Source organism: Zea mays, chromosome 1 (genome assembly GCF_902167145.1).
Source record: "Zea mays cultivar B73 chromosome 1, Zm-B73-REFERENCE-NAM-5.0, whole genome shotgun sequence".
NCBI classification, from domain to species: domain Eukaryota; kingdom Viridiplantae; phylum Streptophyta; class Magnoliopsida; order Poales; family Poaceae; genus Zea; species Zea mays.
The window spans coordinates 56882899-56897538 of NC_050096.1; the positions used below are offsets into that span (position 1 = coordinate 56882899).

The 14640-nt window shown below is 42.9% G+C and overlaps 2 protein-coding genes across 3 annotated transcripts; one reads left to right on the plus strand and one right to left on the minus strand.

Moving 5' to 3' along the window:
• Positions 1–592: 592 nt before the first annotated feature.
• Positions 593–1571, plus strand: LOC103634624 (E3 ubiquitin-protein ligase EL5). Its single transcript, XM_008657192.2, has one exon. The coding sequence runs from the start codon at positions 748–750 to the stop codon at positions 1240–1242; it is 495 nt and encodes a 164-aa protein (XP_008655414.1). The 5' UTR covers positions 593–747; the 3' UTR covers positions 1243–1571.
• Positions 1572–1626: 55 nt separating this feature from the next.
• Positions 1627–8904, minus strand: LOC103634623 (sucrose synthase 4). 2 transcript variants are annotated; one of them, XM_008657186.2, is made up of 15 exons: positions 8523–8904; positions 8298–8424; positions 7994–8145; positions 6937–7129; positions 6712–6830; positions 6045–6261; positions 5848–5943; positions 4508–4681; positions 3888–4004; positions 3649–3815; positions 3153–3377; positions 2693–3014; positions 2327–2571; positions 2107–2245; positions 1627–1985 (listed from the first exon to the last, which is right to left on the minus strand). In XM_008657186.2, exons 1-15 carry the CDS (start codon positions 8618–8620, stop codon positions 1947–1949), a joined length of 2430 nt encoding a protein of 809 aa, XP_008655408.1. In that variant the 5' UTR covers positions 8621–8904; the 3' UTR covers positions 1627–1946. The 2 variants fall into 2 exon arrangements, with proteins under 2 accessions (XP_008655408.1, XP_020401960.1); XM_020546371.3 differs by having other exon boundaries at positions 2107–2571; positions 8523–8877.
• Between the last annotated feature and the right edge of the window lie 5736 nt (positions 8905–14640).

Below are 14640 nucleotides of genomic sequence, written 5' to 3' on the forward strand. Positions count from 1 at the left end.
CAAGAAGGTACAATTATGTTAGAGACTTGTGCACAAGATTGAATTAGCCCATACCAGAGGTGGCATAGGTTATTCTAATTTTCTGGAAGAAACAAAACAACCGCAAGTTTGACCAAAACTATGGAGGAAACGACAAAGACATATGGCCTTAACAATTAGTGAAAATCTAACAATATTTATTTGGTATCATAAATAATTGTTTTTTATTATATAAAATTTAGTCAAACTTGATGTGCTTTATCTCTCTAAGAAGTTTTACTTTCCATAGTAAAGTGTGGTTTTTTTATTTAAATCTAATATGCCTATATTAGTATTTGAAAAGCCCCTTAATTACCAAATTTTCGAAGATAAAGAAGCGATTAGATTAAGTGTATATACCGAGTAAGGAAGTAATTTGTGACCTAATTTAGGTCAGCTGCTGCGGCTAATTGCTCCCTTGCGAGTTGCGACATATGAAGGCATTATTCCTACCCAACGGCATGGGTTTAATTTAATACTAGTGAGCATGAGTACGTAACTATCGTTCATGGACGCTATCATATTATATTTGGCCTGATGACCTGATCTCTGGACACAAGACTTCTATGTATGCCTCCCTTCGGTCAGTGCGAAGTGCGAACTTCCCCTCTGCATAGACTGCGTAGTAGTGCGTACTATACCGGCTATGCGAGCTGGTGCGTACCGGCTAGTTTTGTCAGCTAACGGGGGTGGCCAGAGCCTAGGCCGATAGCCCGATACTCGTCGACGATGGACACCGATAGCGGTGGCATTGCGCCGGCGCCGCACGGGCGGGTCTCCAGCCGCGCCTCGTCAGCGCTGGCGGCCCTCAGCGTCCTCGTCGTGCTGCTCTACCTCGTGTGGCGCTTCATCTGGCAGTGCAGGAAGCACGGAACCAGAAGCAACGCCACCGGCGGAGCCACCTCGTCCGCTCGGCCGCTGTCTTGCCCGCCTCGGGACGCGGCGGCGGCCTACGGACCGCCTCGCGCAACGACGGCATCGCCGCTCTCGCTCTCGGTGTCGGTGCCCGTGGCCACGGCACGCAGCGGCGCGGACGGCAAGGTCGAGTGCGCGGTGTGCCTTGCGGAGCCCGGGGACGGCGAGGCCGCTACGCGGCTCGTGCTGGGCTGCGGTCACGGGTTCCACGCGGAGTGCATCCAGGCGTGGTTCCGAGTGAGCACGACGTGCCCGCTCTGCCGCGCCGCCGCACCGCAGAGTGTTCCACGGTACGACATCAGCGTGTGACAGTGCCTAGCACCATTCTTTCCCCCCCGTGTGGCACACTGGCAACGACGCGGCGCGTTGCGTTGCGAATTGTAGATTAATTTCGGTTAAGGGGGTATGACATATTCACATTTAAAGCCGGTTAATGAGCTTGTAGTCGCGTTCTTCTTTCTTGAATCGTTTGGCACGGTTGACACTCCCATGTCTCAGACATGTGGTTCAGGGTTATTCCGATCCTATGGCATATAGATTGGATGCTATTAGAAAAAAAAATTTAAGGATTTTGACTTATCCGATCCACATGGATTTGAGATGAAAACTGTAGCTACATGATGCGACTATTTTATTGAGGGGTGAGAGCTGGTTGTTAATGTTCCCAAACAAGGAGATGCTGAGCAACAGAGCTAGTACAATGGAATCTACCTTGAACAAGTTTCTTCACAGGTCAACAGAATATGATGTATTTATCAGCACTTCACCAGTGCCTGCGGCTTGCCAGCAAAGAAATTGCAGCCGACAGCTTGACATATTACAGTAAACAGTAACGAACACACAACTGCAACCCACCTGCCTTCAGTAATTTTGTTATACTGCCATTATGTACATAATAAAAACCAGTTCAGCTCCGGCACATTTTATTGGCTACCGTCTGCCGCGCCTAAATTACTGAAGGTCCTTCAGGTTTCAGTCTTGTACCAAGTGCTACGCAGTCGCAGTTGCGCAAGCTACTGCGGTTGGTCAATTGCAAGCGGCACGGTCTTCGCCTGCATGCACGGGAAGCAGAAGCCAGCCAGTCAATCTTACAAGGAAATACAATGAGAAGAGACTAATTTCATTTCCATGTACTGTAATGCTAAGACTAAGAGAGCTGAGAACAGAGCACACCAGCTCGCGGAACTTCAGTATGTAGAACATCTCAAGGTAGCGCCTCGTCTCCAGCCTCTCGAGCTTCGACACGTACTTCCAGAAACCGTAGACCCCGGCCAGTGTCATCAACCTCTCTGAGTATATCTTCCATGTGTACCTGGGTACGCAACACGTACGAAAGAAAATGAGCATCACACTAGAGACCAACCATGAGTAGAACAGGATTTCCAGCACCGACTTCTCGTATATGCGCTGCAGCCCTGCTCCAGATATTTTCACCCAGTGATCTGGGTCTTGCTTGCACCGCTCGAAGAAGTCGGCCATCAGATTAGCAGCCTGCTCGGGGTGGTACGGGTCAATGTGGAAGCCCGAGACGCCATGCTCTATGATCTCAGCTGGCCCTCCATGGAGCGTCGCGAAAGTAGGAAGTCCACAGGTCATGGCCTCAACGACGGTGAGACCGAACGCTTCATAGAAGGCCGGCTGTAGTTAACATGCCAAGATTAAAGTCGACCGGACCATACATATGCCAGGTATGGAATGGAACCTCTATATAATCTAGATTGTAATCCAGAGCCATATATATATATATATATATATATACCTGTACGAAAGCACCATGGGTATCAGCGATGTAGCGATAGAGCTCGCCGTTACGGGCCCTGTTTGTCTGGGCAGAGATCCAGCGGAACTGCCCGAACAAGTTGTGGGTCTTGATGAGTTCATGCATCTTCTCTATCTCCGCGATCTCTTCCCTGTCCTTGGACTTGTTGACATCATTGTACCCGGCAACGACGACAAGGTTTACCAGCTCCCTCAGCTTAGCGCACTTAGCAAAAGCTTCGACCAGCCCCGTTATGTTCTTCACCCTGTCGAGTCTTGCCATGGAGAAGAGGATGGGCTTTGACCGGTCATCCAGATGCCCACTGCGAATTAGTGATAACAATACCATCAGCAGAGATTTCAAAGCTCGAATCGAATTAGAAGAGAATACTGCAAAGGACGTCCATGTCACAACCCAAAAAGGCCTCAAAGGACCAGGCAGGATAGCAGAAAGTACTCACATGTGTTCATCGTTTTGCTCCGGGTCATAAATCAAATTTTCGATTGAACCATGAAGAGAGGTGAGTCGCTTGGCCTTCTCGGTATGTGGAAAGTATATGGACATGTCAGCTCCAGGAGAGACTATATTGAACTTTGGATCGAAGACATCGATCCCATGGACAACTCGGTACAGACCAGGCAGAGTAAAGGCAGTATGACTCTCATACTGTCCAACAGTATTTTTGCTGAGAGAGAGGAAAAAATTAGTATATGAGCGTCTTGTAGGAAATTAAGAATAGCTATTATACATATGTGATCACAGTCCATGCAAGATTAATGCATGAAAAAGCATGGATTGCATGTTACCATAACTACAATTAATACAGTAACTTAACATCAGAACAGTATATGCATGAGTGAGGTAAACATGATTCAGTGTGCATGCAAATTAATTGGTGAATGCTAAGTCACAAAAGAAATCTACAGTGGCCAACAAGACGGAAGCAGAATAAAAACCTTCCAGCGATTTCTTGGTATGTGCTGGTGATGATAAAATCAGCATTGTTCATAGCAATTATATCAGCCGTGAACTGACAGGAGAAATGGTACTTCTCATCGAAATTCTTCCAAAATATGTCTGAATCTGGATACTTAGTCTTTTCCAGAGCATGAGCAATGTTGCACTGCAAGGACCATGCATATATGGTTAGTAACGAAACAAATGTAGGACCTCAAGTATGATTAACAGAGCATACCTGGGTAATTCCCATCTTGTAAGATAGCAACGATGCCACAAGATTTCCATCACTGTAGTTTCCAATTATGAAGTCTGGAGTACCTTGTAATTCAGCAGCAATTTCACCAGCAGCATCCTGTATAAAATAGAAAAATACAGCTTTTTATCAAATAGGTAGGACCATTGAAGTAGAAAATGTCATGTAAGAAAAAGAACCAGTACACACAGAGATTTTGCATATAAGAAATCAACACTTACAAAAGGAGAAATGTTACTTTTTATGCAACTCTGCTGGAAATAATTTGAATTTTTACCTTTTGAGTGTTGAGACCTTTTCCTAATATGTACTCACTCCATTACAAATTGTAAGTTGTCTTGGCTTTTTTAAGTATATAGTTTTCGCTATGCACCTAGATATAGATAGTAAAACTATAAATCTAGAAAAAACCAAACGACTTACAATTTGAAATTGAGGGGTTATCAAATATCGTCTCCTAACTAACTATTCACAGATTTTACATTGTACCATGCAAGTCATAAGATACTTTCCTCAGTTTTTTTTCATTAAAAGAAGACAGTTCAGAGCCATCTCATGGTCAATGTTCAAGGTAAGAACCAAAAGAAACCAAAGATATTCACCTCAGCAAATGTTTCCAGATATGGCCACACATCAAATCTTGATATCCATTTCTTAAGTATCCCATTTTCATTTCTGAAGGGAACTCGTAATATGTAAGTATGCTGTGTTCCACTAATTCTCTCAAGCCGCTGATTGCATGATGTTCCTTTTGCATCTGGTATCAGCCGAGTAACCTAAAACAAATAAGTAAATAATTAATGAGCCTTGCTAGGGTACTCTGATACCCCATAAAAAGTAATATCTCGAACAAATCGTGGCCATTGATTTTTGAAAATTATGAACCAAAATAACTAAGAGACCAGAAAAGCGAATACCAAGAAAATAAAAACAAATCCCCTAATTTTAGGTGAACGGCATCCCATCTCACTGGAAACGCTAGGCCAGTTTGTGCATGCGCTTCCATGCATGTGACCAGAAAAGAACATCGTCTGTGCAACTACTCTGCTTGTTAGCGGGTGTTTGGTTCCCCTCACTGAAGTTTAATTCGTGTCACATCAAATGTTTGAATATTAATTATAGATATTAAATATATGTTTAATTAGGTTTAATAAATCTATCTTGTATTTTAGTCTTCATCTGTGTAATTAGATTTATAATCAGACTATATTTAATACCAGTAATTATCATTTAAACATTTGATGTTACAGGGACTAATCCATACAAGAACATGCCACTATCATTGCTTTATGAGCTTGTGTTTTTTTTTTAACTTTTTGCTTGCTAATCCATACAAGAACATGCGGCCACCATTGCTTTATAAGTTCTTTTTTTTTTGCTTCAAAATTCAAGAAGCCTGATGACTGGAGAAAAAATATAGCAACAATAGGTTCTCATTTCAAGTTTGGCACCGCCAGCAGCACTACCATCCAAACGAGCAGCAGGCGGTTGTACACATACTTTCAGGTTTCAGCTAATCATGGTCGATCATGTTCCAAAGTTCCAAAACAAATAGATTTGTCACAGCCAACAAACCACCCATGCAACAATTAGATCTTGAGGAAAAATTTCTTAATCTCAAAGATTTTTTTTCTTATAAAAAATATTTTAATCTCAATGTTTTCTCTTATTTATATAAATTTCACCTACTACCTCCTAGGGTCATATGTGATCACAATCATCTAGATCTAATCAAATGGATAGCTCACGGGTATTTCTGAGTACTGCAGCAAAACCCATAATTAAGAAGCTCTTCTGTTTCCAGTAAGGAGTTAAAACTGAACCAGCATACAAGACCCGGAAAAAATGGGACTGATGAACAATACAGCTAAGCATGTACAGAGAGGATATACAACCCTAACAGATGCTAAAAATGAAAGAATTAAAATAAAAATGCACTTACAATGAGAATCTTTGGGGAAACATCAAGCCCTTGTTTCTTTAAACGGAGAACCATCTCATTTTCTAGTGCACGGACTTGGTCCAGTATATAGACGATCTGGACAGCAACAAAGTAAACTCATGACTTGTGATAAGTGCAGGGTCAGGAAAATAGCTGATTTCAAGATTTGTTAACATCTCAGCCCATGTCATAATTACCTGTCCTCCTGTGTCTGGCAAGCCTAATACATTAGCTTGACCAAAGTATCCATGAGGGGATACCACAACAACGTTAAAAATCATGGGGATCCTCCCCAAGAATTTCTCTAGTGTAGATGGGTCTGGCGCTTGAATAATATCTAGAAGGAGATGGATCATTTCCAAAACATGCCCTGCTGTATCACCCCAACCTTTCTCCAGGCCCCACTCTTGAAATCTGAATGTTACCAAAAGAAAGAAAAAAACATATATATATATATATATGTGTTGAAGCTAACTAAATGCCTTCTTATTATAGAAAGTATTCTTCATTTTGTAGGCATGCCAGAATGCCTAACTAAATGTTACCAAAAGAAAGAAAAAACATTTTCTAGGCATGCCAAAATGCCTAGAAAAGAACAACTAAATGCCTTCTTGAAAGAATTGATTCTGTAAGTATCACCACGAGCTTTATTATAGAAAGTATTCTTCATCCAAATGCTTTTTTAATCAGCTCTGAGAAAATTAAATTGCAAACTTCATGCTAAAATAGTGCACATCTGGGCAATGCAGGGTTTATTCGCAAATTCAAGCCCCAAAGTAGGCGCAACAAAAAAAAATGCCAAACTATTACCTTACAATAGTACATGAAGGAGCAATAAGCCCATTGTGGTAGATAAAGACTTACTTATAAGCAAATTGTGAGTATGGTGTGTCAGCAGGGAGCTTTGACAAGTGCTCCTCAGCTTTGGTCAGCACAGACTGAAGCCTCCCCAAGCTTTGTATTCTATCATTAAGCATCATAACCTATAACCACATATGTATAGCTTCAGCCTCAACAGTTCAACACTATGCATAACATCAGACCAATTTTTGACCCCAAAAAGTTCCATGTGTCTAGAGGAAATCTCACATGCCCCTTGTGCCGGTGGCCACGGAGGAAATCCAGCAGGGGCTCCAAGCAATCCCTGTTGCGGAACATGATTGAGGACAAGTGTCGGTTGAGGAACTGCACACCGTTTCCAATAGATGATGACCGATTTGGGCGTGGGACTGAGACATTGAACGGCTCGAAGTCAAGCTCGAGAACGTAGGGATCATTGTGCCTGCCATTTTGGATACAGTTTAACTTTTTTTTTGGGCGATATATACTCTTAAACATGGCCTTAAATACGTTCTTTATAACGAAGTGACGAAAGAAAAGTATGGATAAACATGAGAACAGTCTGAGAAAAAAAAAGTTTTGTTTGCTTAAAATGTACGAGGAACGTGTCGAAGCAAAGCTCCGGGCAATCCTGGAAGGTACTTCAACTAACTTATTGCATACATCAAATCTAGGAAACAATATGGTCGGAAAGTTATTAACGATAGGGAGCTTACGTTTGTTTGTCCTCCAAAAACATGTATTGACATTAAAAGGAAGGTGTACAAAAGTTTCTCTTCAAAGAAAGGTGTGCAAAAGTGCCATGTTTACTCAATTGGAGTGTCAACCTGACTGGACCCCAGCAAGCGCGGCTGCTGAGTTGCCTGAGAGCAAGTTTACTAAGGTCCCGTTTGTTTCCTTTCATTTTGAGGAATTGGAATCTTACTAATGGAATAGGCTAATTTTTTAGAATATGACATTCCACCACTTTCCAAAGTTATCATATAGGTTTATCTCAAATTCATGGGATGAGAGATGGAAATTGATTCTATAACTTTACATGCTATGTTTCCGATGTACAACTTAAAGCACACTATTCTATTTGCTTTGCTATAACATAAATGTAGTATATAATTATCTTTCTCATATGATTTAGAATAATATACAAATATATTACATATATAAATATATGAAATTAATTAGTTTTGTCTAAATTATAATTATTAAAATGGAATTCAATTGCAACGAAACAAACGGGGCCTAAGAGAACAGGGACGCACGCAAAATCAAAGCAGAGAACGGGGGCGCGGAGTAAAGCAGCACGTACTGGCCGTCGACAAGCTCCTCCTTGAAGCGGAGGTACTCCGAGACTGTGAGCTGCTCGACGCTGAGCTCGTGAACGTTGACGCGGACGTACTCCCAAACTCCCGGGCGCGGGCGCACCGCGATGGCCACGAACGGCGGCAGCACGATCGCCTCCTGCGGAACGGGCGGGGGGGGGGGGGGGGGGGGGGGGGGGGGGGATGCAAACACGCACACAGGGCCAAGCAACAACCCACTCACTCAGCATATAGATATAGCCGAAATCATCGCCGGGAAGGGAAAGAGAGCGCGACGGACGGCGCCGGCACCTGCGCGGAGCGGAGGACGTCGAGGAAGGGTCCCTCGGCTAGCGCGCGGCCCCCGGAGCCCTGGACCTCGTCGAGCGCGTCGAGGATGTGGTGCGGCTGCAGGATGCCCTTCCCCTTGTTCACGTACCTGTAACAGCCAGCCGCGGCAGGCAGAGCAGAGCAGAGGCAAGTGATCAGAGGTCGGCGACCGGGGTCGGTCGGTGCGGCCTGCGGGGGGGCGCTTACTTGGACAGGAGGGCGACGAGCTCGTTGCGGTGCGCGTGGAGGGTGTCCTCGACGCGGTCGCGGATGCTCGGGTTGCGGTCCAGCTTCGGCGCAGACATGGCTGCCGTGCAGCCCGCCAGTGGTCAGTGGGTCGTTTGTTCGCGGCCGCGAGGGTGGGTGTGGTGGTGCCGGTGGCGACTGGCGAATTGCGAAGTGGCGAGAGATGCGAGAACACAGCGGAAGGCGGCCCCCGACTTTATACAAGGCACGCGGCGTGCAACCGCTCGCCGTGGCGCCCTGTCTGTGGACGCGTAGCAGGCGGGGTGGGGGCGACCATCGCGTACGTGTGTGCGTGTGACGCTGTTGTGTTTGTGTGACCCCGCGCGTCAGCACGCGGGTGCGTGGGTTCCGGCAGAGGCAGTCAGCGGATCTAGCCAAGGAGTCGTTTCGTTCCCTGGCGTGGCGTGACGTCTAGAAGGAACGCTAGGGTGTGCCTCGCTGACTTCTGGGTCCAGATACGTGGTATCTTGCAGCACCGGCATGCCAAGAATGCCCACGTTCGCGTGGGGATGGAAGAAAAGGCGCAGCAGGTGGAGGGCACGGGCACTACTGGTCGAGACCGACCAATGGACCCCGCTCTAACGTGGCTCCCATTAGTGCGGATAACCATCACATTTGCTTTTGCTTCCGCCGTCCAGATCGGCGCTCTGCCACGAGATGGTTCCGTTTCCCTTTTCTTCACCACCCCTCTTGTTTAGTTTTTGCCCTGGACTGGGCTTGTTTGTTTCTGTGAGGGGTCGGGGGTGTAGCGAGGGAGCGGCGACGAGACGCTTCTGGAGAGAAAACGACAGAGACGTGGCCGGGGACGTGGACAGAGGCTATAGAATAGTAGGCCAGTGTGGCAGTGGCAACGACACAGGACACACAATGCTGTCGTAGTCTCATTAGAACAATGCCAGCACAAATCAAAGTATCTCAAATTAAATTAATTATAAATAAAAACGTAAACAATTATAACATTTAAAAAACATTATTTAATTTGTTTTAAATTATATTTTATAATTTGCTTATGTAGTGTAAAAATATTAATGCTTTTGTTTATATATTTAAACGAACTTGTTAACAAATGTATTTGCAATCGTTTTTTTTTTTTTGGAACAAAATAGCATGCACAAGTATGTTAATAACTCTTTCCAAGAGAATCACTCCCATCAGTCGAACGGTTAAGGTCTCCTTTGAAACACGAAAAAAATTCCCTGTTGATTCCTTCTTGTGTTCTAAAGAAGGCCTAAAATGTCAATGGATTCGTGTATGAGTAGAAGAGAACCGTTTCTACACTTACACTAAAAGTTAGGAGTAAACATTTCTCTGTTGTACTTTTTTATAAGGATTAGCATAGAAATTTTTTTAGTCGGCTCCTCACCCTATGCTCCATCCTAGAAAATTCAATAAAATCGCATCATCAAAAAATATACTTCGCATGAGTTTATCTTTTTGAGTTTGTTCTAGATCAATCGCTATCAACTTTGACCAATTATATTAAATGTTTATAAGATATTATAACATAAAAATAAAATTAATATATTCATCATGATCTAAACTATCATGATATGTGATTATTTTAGTTTAGAATAATTTAATCGTATATATCAAAGTTTAAATAGTTTAACTTACGATAAACTTAGAAAGATAAACTCGTGGAGAGAGAGGCAGATAGCAGAGCTCCTCCAAACAGAAGCCATGAGCAATTTAAGTGAGATTTATTTCTACACGGAAAGGGGGCCTCGGATATGTTTGGCAAGGCAAGTTTAACTGAACTGAGAAGTGGGAAAGGTTAAGCAAGGAGAGAAACATGGGTCGGTTGTTTTGACATGTGGAAAAGCTTTGCTCCAATGCTACAGTAGTCATTGGCATTGGAGTTCGAACCATCGTTTTTTTTTATACGGCGAGTTTTGCCGTGCTCGTCTGAAAGAGCCGAAATGCCGAATCGGCTTGCTTAGGCAAGCAAGGTATACACCAAAACACAAGCAACAACAACCTGCAGTGCGCAAACAATCAGTTATCACTCACAAAGGTAACTTTTTTTTCCTTTTTTTTGGTCAACGGTTAACCTGCTGTGCTGGCTACCTCGTTGTGCGTGCTGGGCTTGCTCAGCCCCGAGCCCCCGAGACCCAAATTAGGTAGGCTTCCTTGCTCCGGCCGGCGGTGGGAACTTGTTTGGCAGAACATGATTTTGCTATTGCAAGTGCCACCAAACACATACATGGAGCACCGAAGATCCCCTAATGTCTGTGCTTTGCGGGGCAATCTGCCCTTTTTCTTTTCGTTCGTTCTGTTCATTGTTTCTCACGATGACGTGACGCGATACCTATGTGGCTATGTGCATCTGTGCGCCCGTGGACAGCGCGCTCTTGCAGGGGCGCGCCGCATGCAGCCAAACTGGAGTGAGCGCAAGTTGGAGCGTTTGCAGAAACGGTGCCCGCGACGATGATGCACCCACGCCGCACTACGCCGACAGGCACTCGCCCATTCTTCCGGACACCGCTTTGGTGTTTGGTCACTGCTCATCTCATAGGTGGTTACTACACGTATCTCATGAACAGTTTATTAGGCCCGCTTCTTTCGGACCAAGTTGCTATCAGGTCAGGAAAACAAGAGTCTATATCCCCAGTGAAGCGTGAATATGAGTGTGTAAAATATTGATTTTGTTTTATACTACAGTGAAGTTTGAAATGGAGGGGTGAGACACGTGGTGAAATAAGGAGGCTGTTGGAAATAATCTAATGCTTCGTTTAGATGTCGATATTGAAGGGCATGAAATTGAATTGGATTCAAAACTAAATCAGATATGGTATTGAAATGAGATGTAATTTCAATTCTATAGTTTGGATGTCGCTAAATTGGAGTTTGGATTATACGGTCCAATTTCACGTAATACAGATGGATGACGCTATGTATTGTGAGAGAGAGTTTCTAGTTATAGTCAAATTCCAAAAAAATTGAGCCTCTGATTCCAAATCTCAATTCTATGTGCAACCAAAAACAAATTTAGAAAGTCGATTCTAACTATCAATTATGTGCTCCAATATCAACATTCAAACGAGCTACAAAGAGTATACGAGTAGTTTTTTTTTACTATGCTCTAACTCCCTGTCACAAAACAATTGTCGTTCTTGAAAATAAATATATTTAATTTTGATCAAATATAAAAATTTATTATTATTGCAATATATAATTAGTACTAATGTACTATTATATAGATTATTGAATTCATTTTTTATAAATAACTTATTCAAATGTATAAATATTGCTGATGTTTTTTATAAATTTAATTATTATTATTTTTAAAATGATCAGCAGAGAGTAGCTTTCAATTCTTCATAAAAAACTTAGTTTTAAAAGGGCATAGAAGAAATTTCGGTGGGTGTGCATTATAAAAGAAAAAAAAAAGAAGGTCATTGCTCATTTACCGTGTGATTAGTTGCCCGTTCCATCACCTTCTAGACTATCGTGTGCATTAACTTTATCTAAGCGCGTGTTTGCACGTGGAAGACGTAAGCCGCATGAACATATGCAAAATAAGCTATTTTAAAATTGTTTGTCTGTATCCACCCATACATTTAAAACATCCATATCCGGTCAGCCACGCTCGCGCGAACTAGATTGTGTACAAGCAGCGAACCAATCAAGTGGAAATGTGTCTGGCATCCACGACTTCATGCTCCTCCACGTCCCAATTAACCAATGGAACTCATCCAAAAAGGAAGGGGAAGAAGCCATGAAATGAAACAGGTCCATCCGTGATCCGTCCATTCGGTCATTCCGGACAGATACTTGATCAGGCTCACATTATGGGTGTTTACTAGTACGCATCACGTCGAGTTGCTAGCTCATTAATTCGACTAGGCCAAATGGGTTTTCTGCTTTCGAGAATGTGATCTGTTAGGTTTTGGTGTGTTGCCAGTACAAGCAGGCAACTCTCTATGTCCACCGACTAATTTTCATTTTTTTCGCTACCTAGTTTTTTCTAATTTAAAATAAAATGGGACCGCATGGTTTGGTAGAGAAGAAAACATGGGCAACTCTTTGCTTAAATACCGTCTAATTTATTACTTGCACCGTCTCACCTTATACCATTGTATTTGTTGACTTTGCTCGAACTTGGAATCAGGAAGAGATAAAAATTGCAATAAAGTAAATAACACAATAGACACGATAATTTTTATCCCGTGGTTCGATTAAGCGTAATATGTTTGTCTACTCCACAATGTCACGTTCAATGGACGAGGATTGCACTCAACCCATATCAAGTGATCCAAAGATCAAACTTGAGTACCACACTTCTTCCTTATATCTCACAATATCCCGGTTGTGAAGAATCTCTACAAGTTGGAGTCTCTCACACCTTACACAAAAGTGATCACAATCAAAACTGGAGTAAGGGAGGGAGTAGAATACACACACAAGAGCACAATGCAGCAACAATGCGCACAAATGCAAAAAAGAGAGCGCAACAACAAAATGACAAAGTAACGACTCAGAAAATGCGCTAAAATCTCTCTCAAACACTTCGAAGGTGTGGTTATAGAGTCTGGAGTTGTATTGTGCTCAAAGTATGCTTGGTGTGTTGCTTCATGCGCATAGGGGTCCCTTTTATAGCCCAAGAGGTCTAGGATTCGTTGTAGTTTCATTTGAAAGGCTTTGATTGCCTTATGTCCGCGGGTGCATCGGACTGTCCGGTGGCGCACCAGACAGTTCATGTGCAGCGGCAACAGAATCGTCTGATTGGTTGCCTTCCTTTTCAGGTGGGCACTGAATTATCCGGTGGCACACCAGATATGTCCGGTGACCCTCCCAACCGTTGTCGAGTAATGGCTTGGAAAATGCACTTATATCTCTCTCATGCCCAAGGGTACATTTACCTTTCACAAGTTCAACTACTTATATCTTGTTGTGGACTCGTAAGCAATAGCACATTTTATATATGTCATAGTGTTGAATATGTCTTGTTGTAGCGACAGATATATCTTGTCATAATGGCAAGGACTGGAGTCCACGTCGTTAGCTACGACGTAGTTGGTAGCCAATGTAGTAGTCTATACTTTACAATACTTTGCTAGTACACTATCATCCATCTCATTTAATATAATGGATGGGAGCCTTATCCAGACTACTAGTACCATGTGGTCATCTGGAGTAGAGACAGACAAGGTACCATGGCCTATTTGGACGTGCTATAATGTTGAGCATGTCTTGCTTTAGCAACAAATATGTCTTGTCATAGTGGAAGTATCGAGCCCACACTATTGACTAGTGTAGTTGTTAACCGGTGTAGTAGTTTGTACTTTACAATCCTTGTTGGTACACTGGCCCATTTAGCCCTAGTTACAGGGATGATAACACGTGGTATTGGATACATTTGCTATCTGTGTCATTGCAATAGTGCTCTTTATTGATCGTAATATCATCCATCATATTTAATACGATGGACAGGTGTTGGTACCATATGTGTTACAACCCCTAGGAAGAAATATTGTGTAAGGGCTAGTTTGGGAGCTCAATTTTCCCAAAGAATTCTTATTTTCCCTGGGAAAATGAACTAATTTCCCTTAGGAAAATGAAAATCCCTTAAATTAGACTAATGCAGCAGTTGTTAACAAGTTATTGGTGGGTAGAGTTCAGTACAGCGGTGGCACAAAAGCAAAACGAAACTACCACAAACAACCAATGAGTTTTTCTAAAAAAAAAATGCCACCGTTGCGGTAGCTATTCGAGCTTATCTTGGCTGCCAAGTGTCAAATTCTACTGCTAATTTCTGCCTAACCAAAATACTTCTGAAATGATAACCAGATTCTCTCCTCCAGAATATGCTCTATCATATATTATATATTAGGGATGCTCTAGAATATTTCATCTGAGACAAAACAAAGCATGTTTTATAAAGTCTATTTCCATACCCATAATGCCTTTTTTTTCCCGCTGTGTTATATCCTTTTCCCTCGGATAATAATAAGTGACACACGTTGCAGGTCCTTCTCTTCACCACGTTCTTGAGAAAGAATCCAAACTTTTTTTTCTCCCGCACTAGTCGAGGCGCCAGACAGTAGTCATTGGAAACCAGTCCAGTACCGTGAAGAAA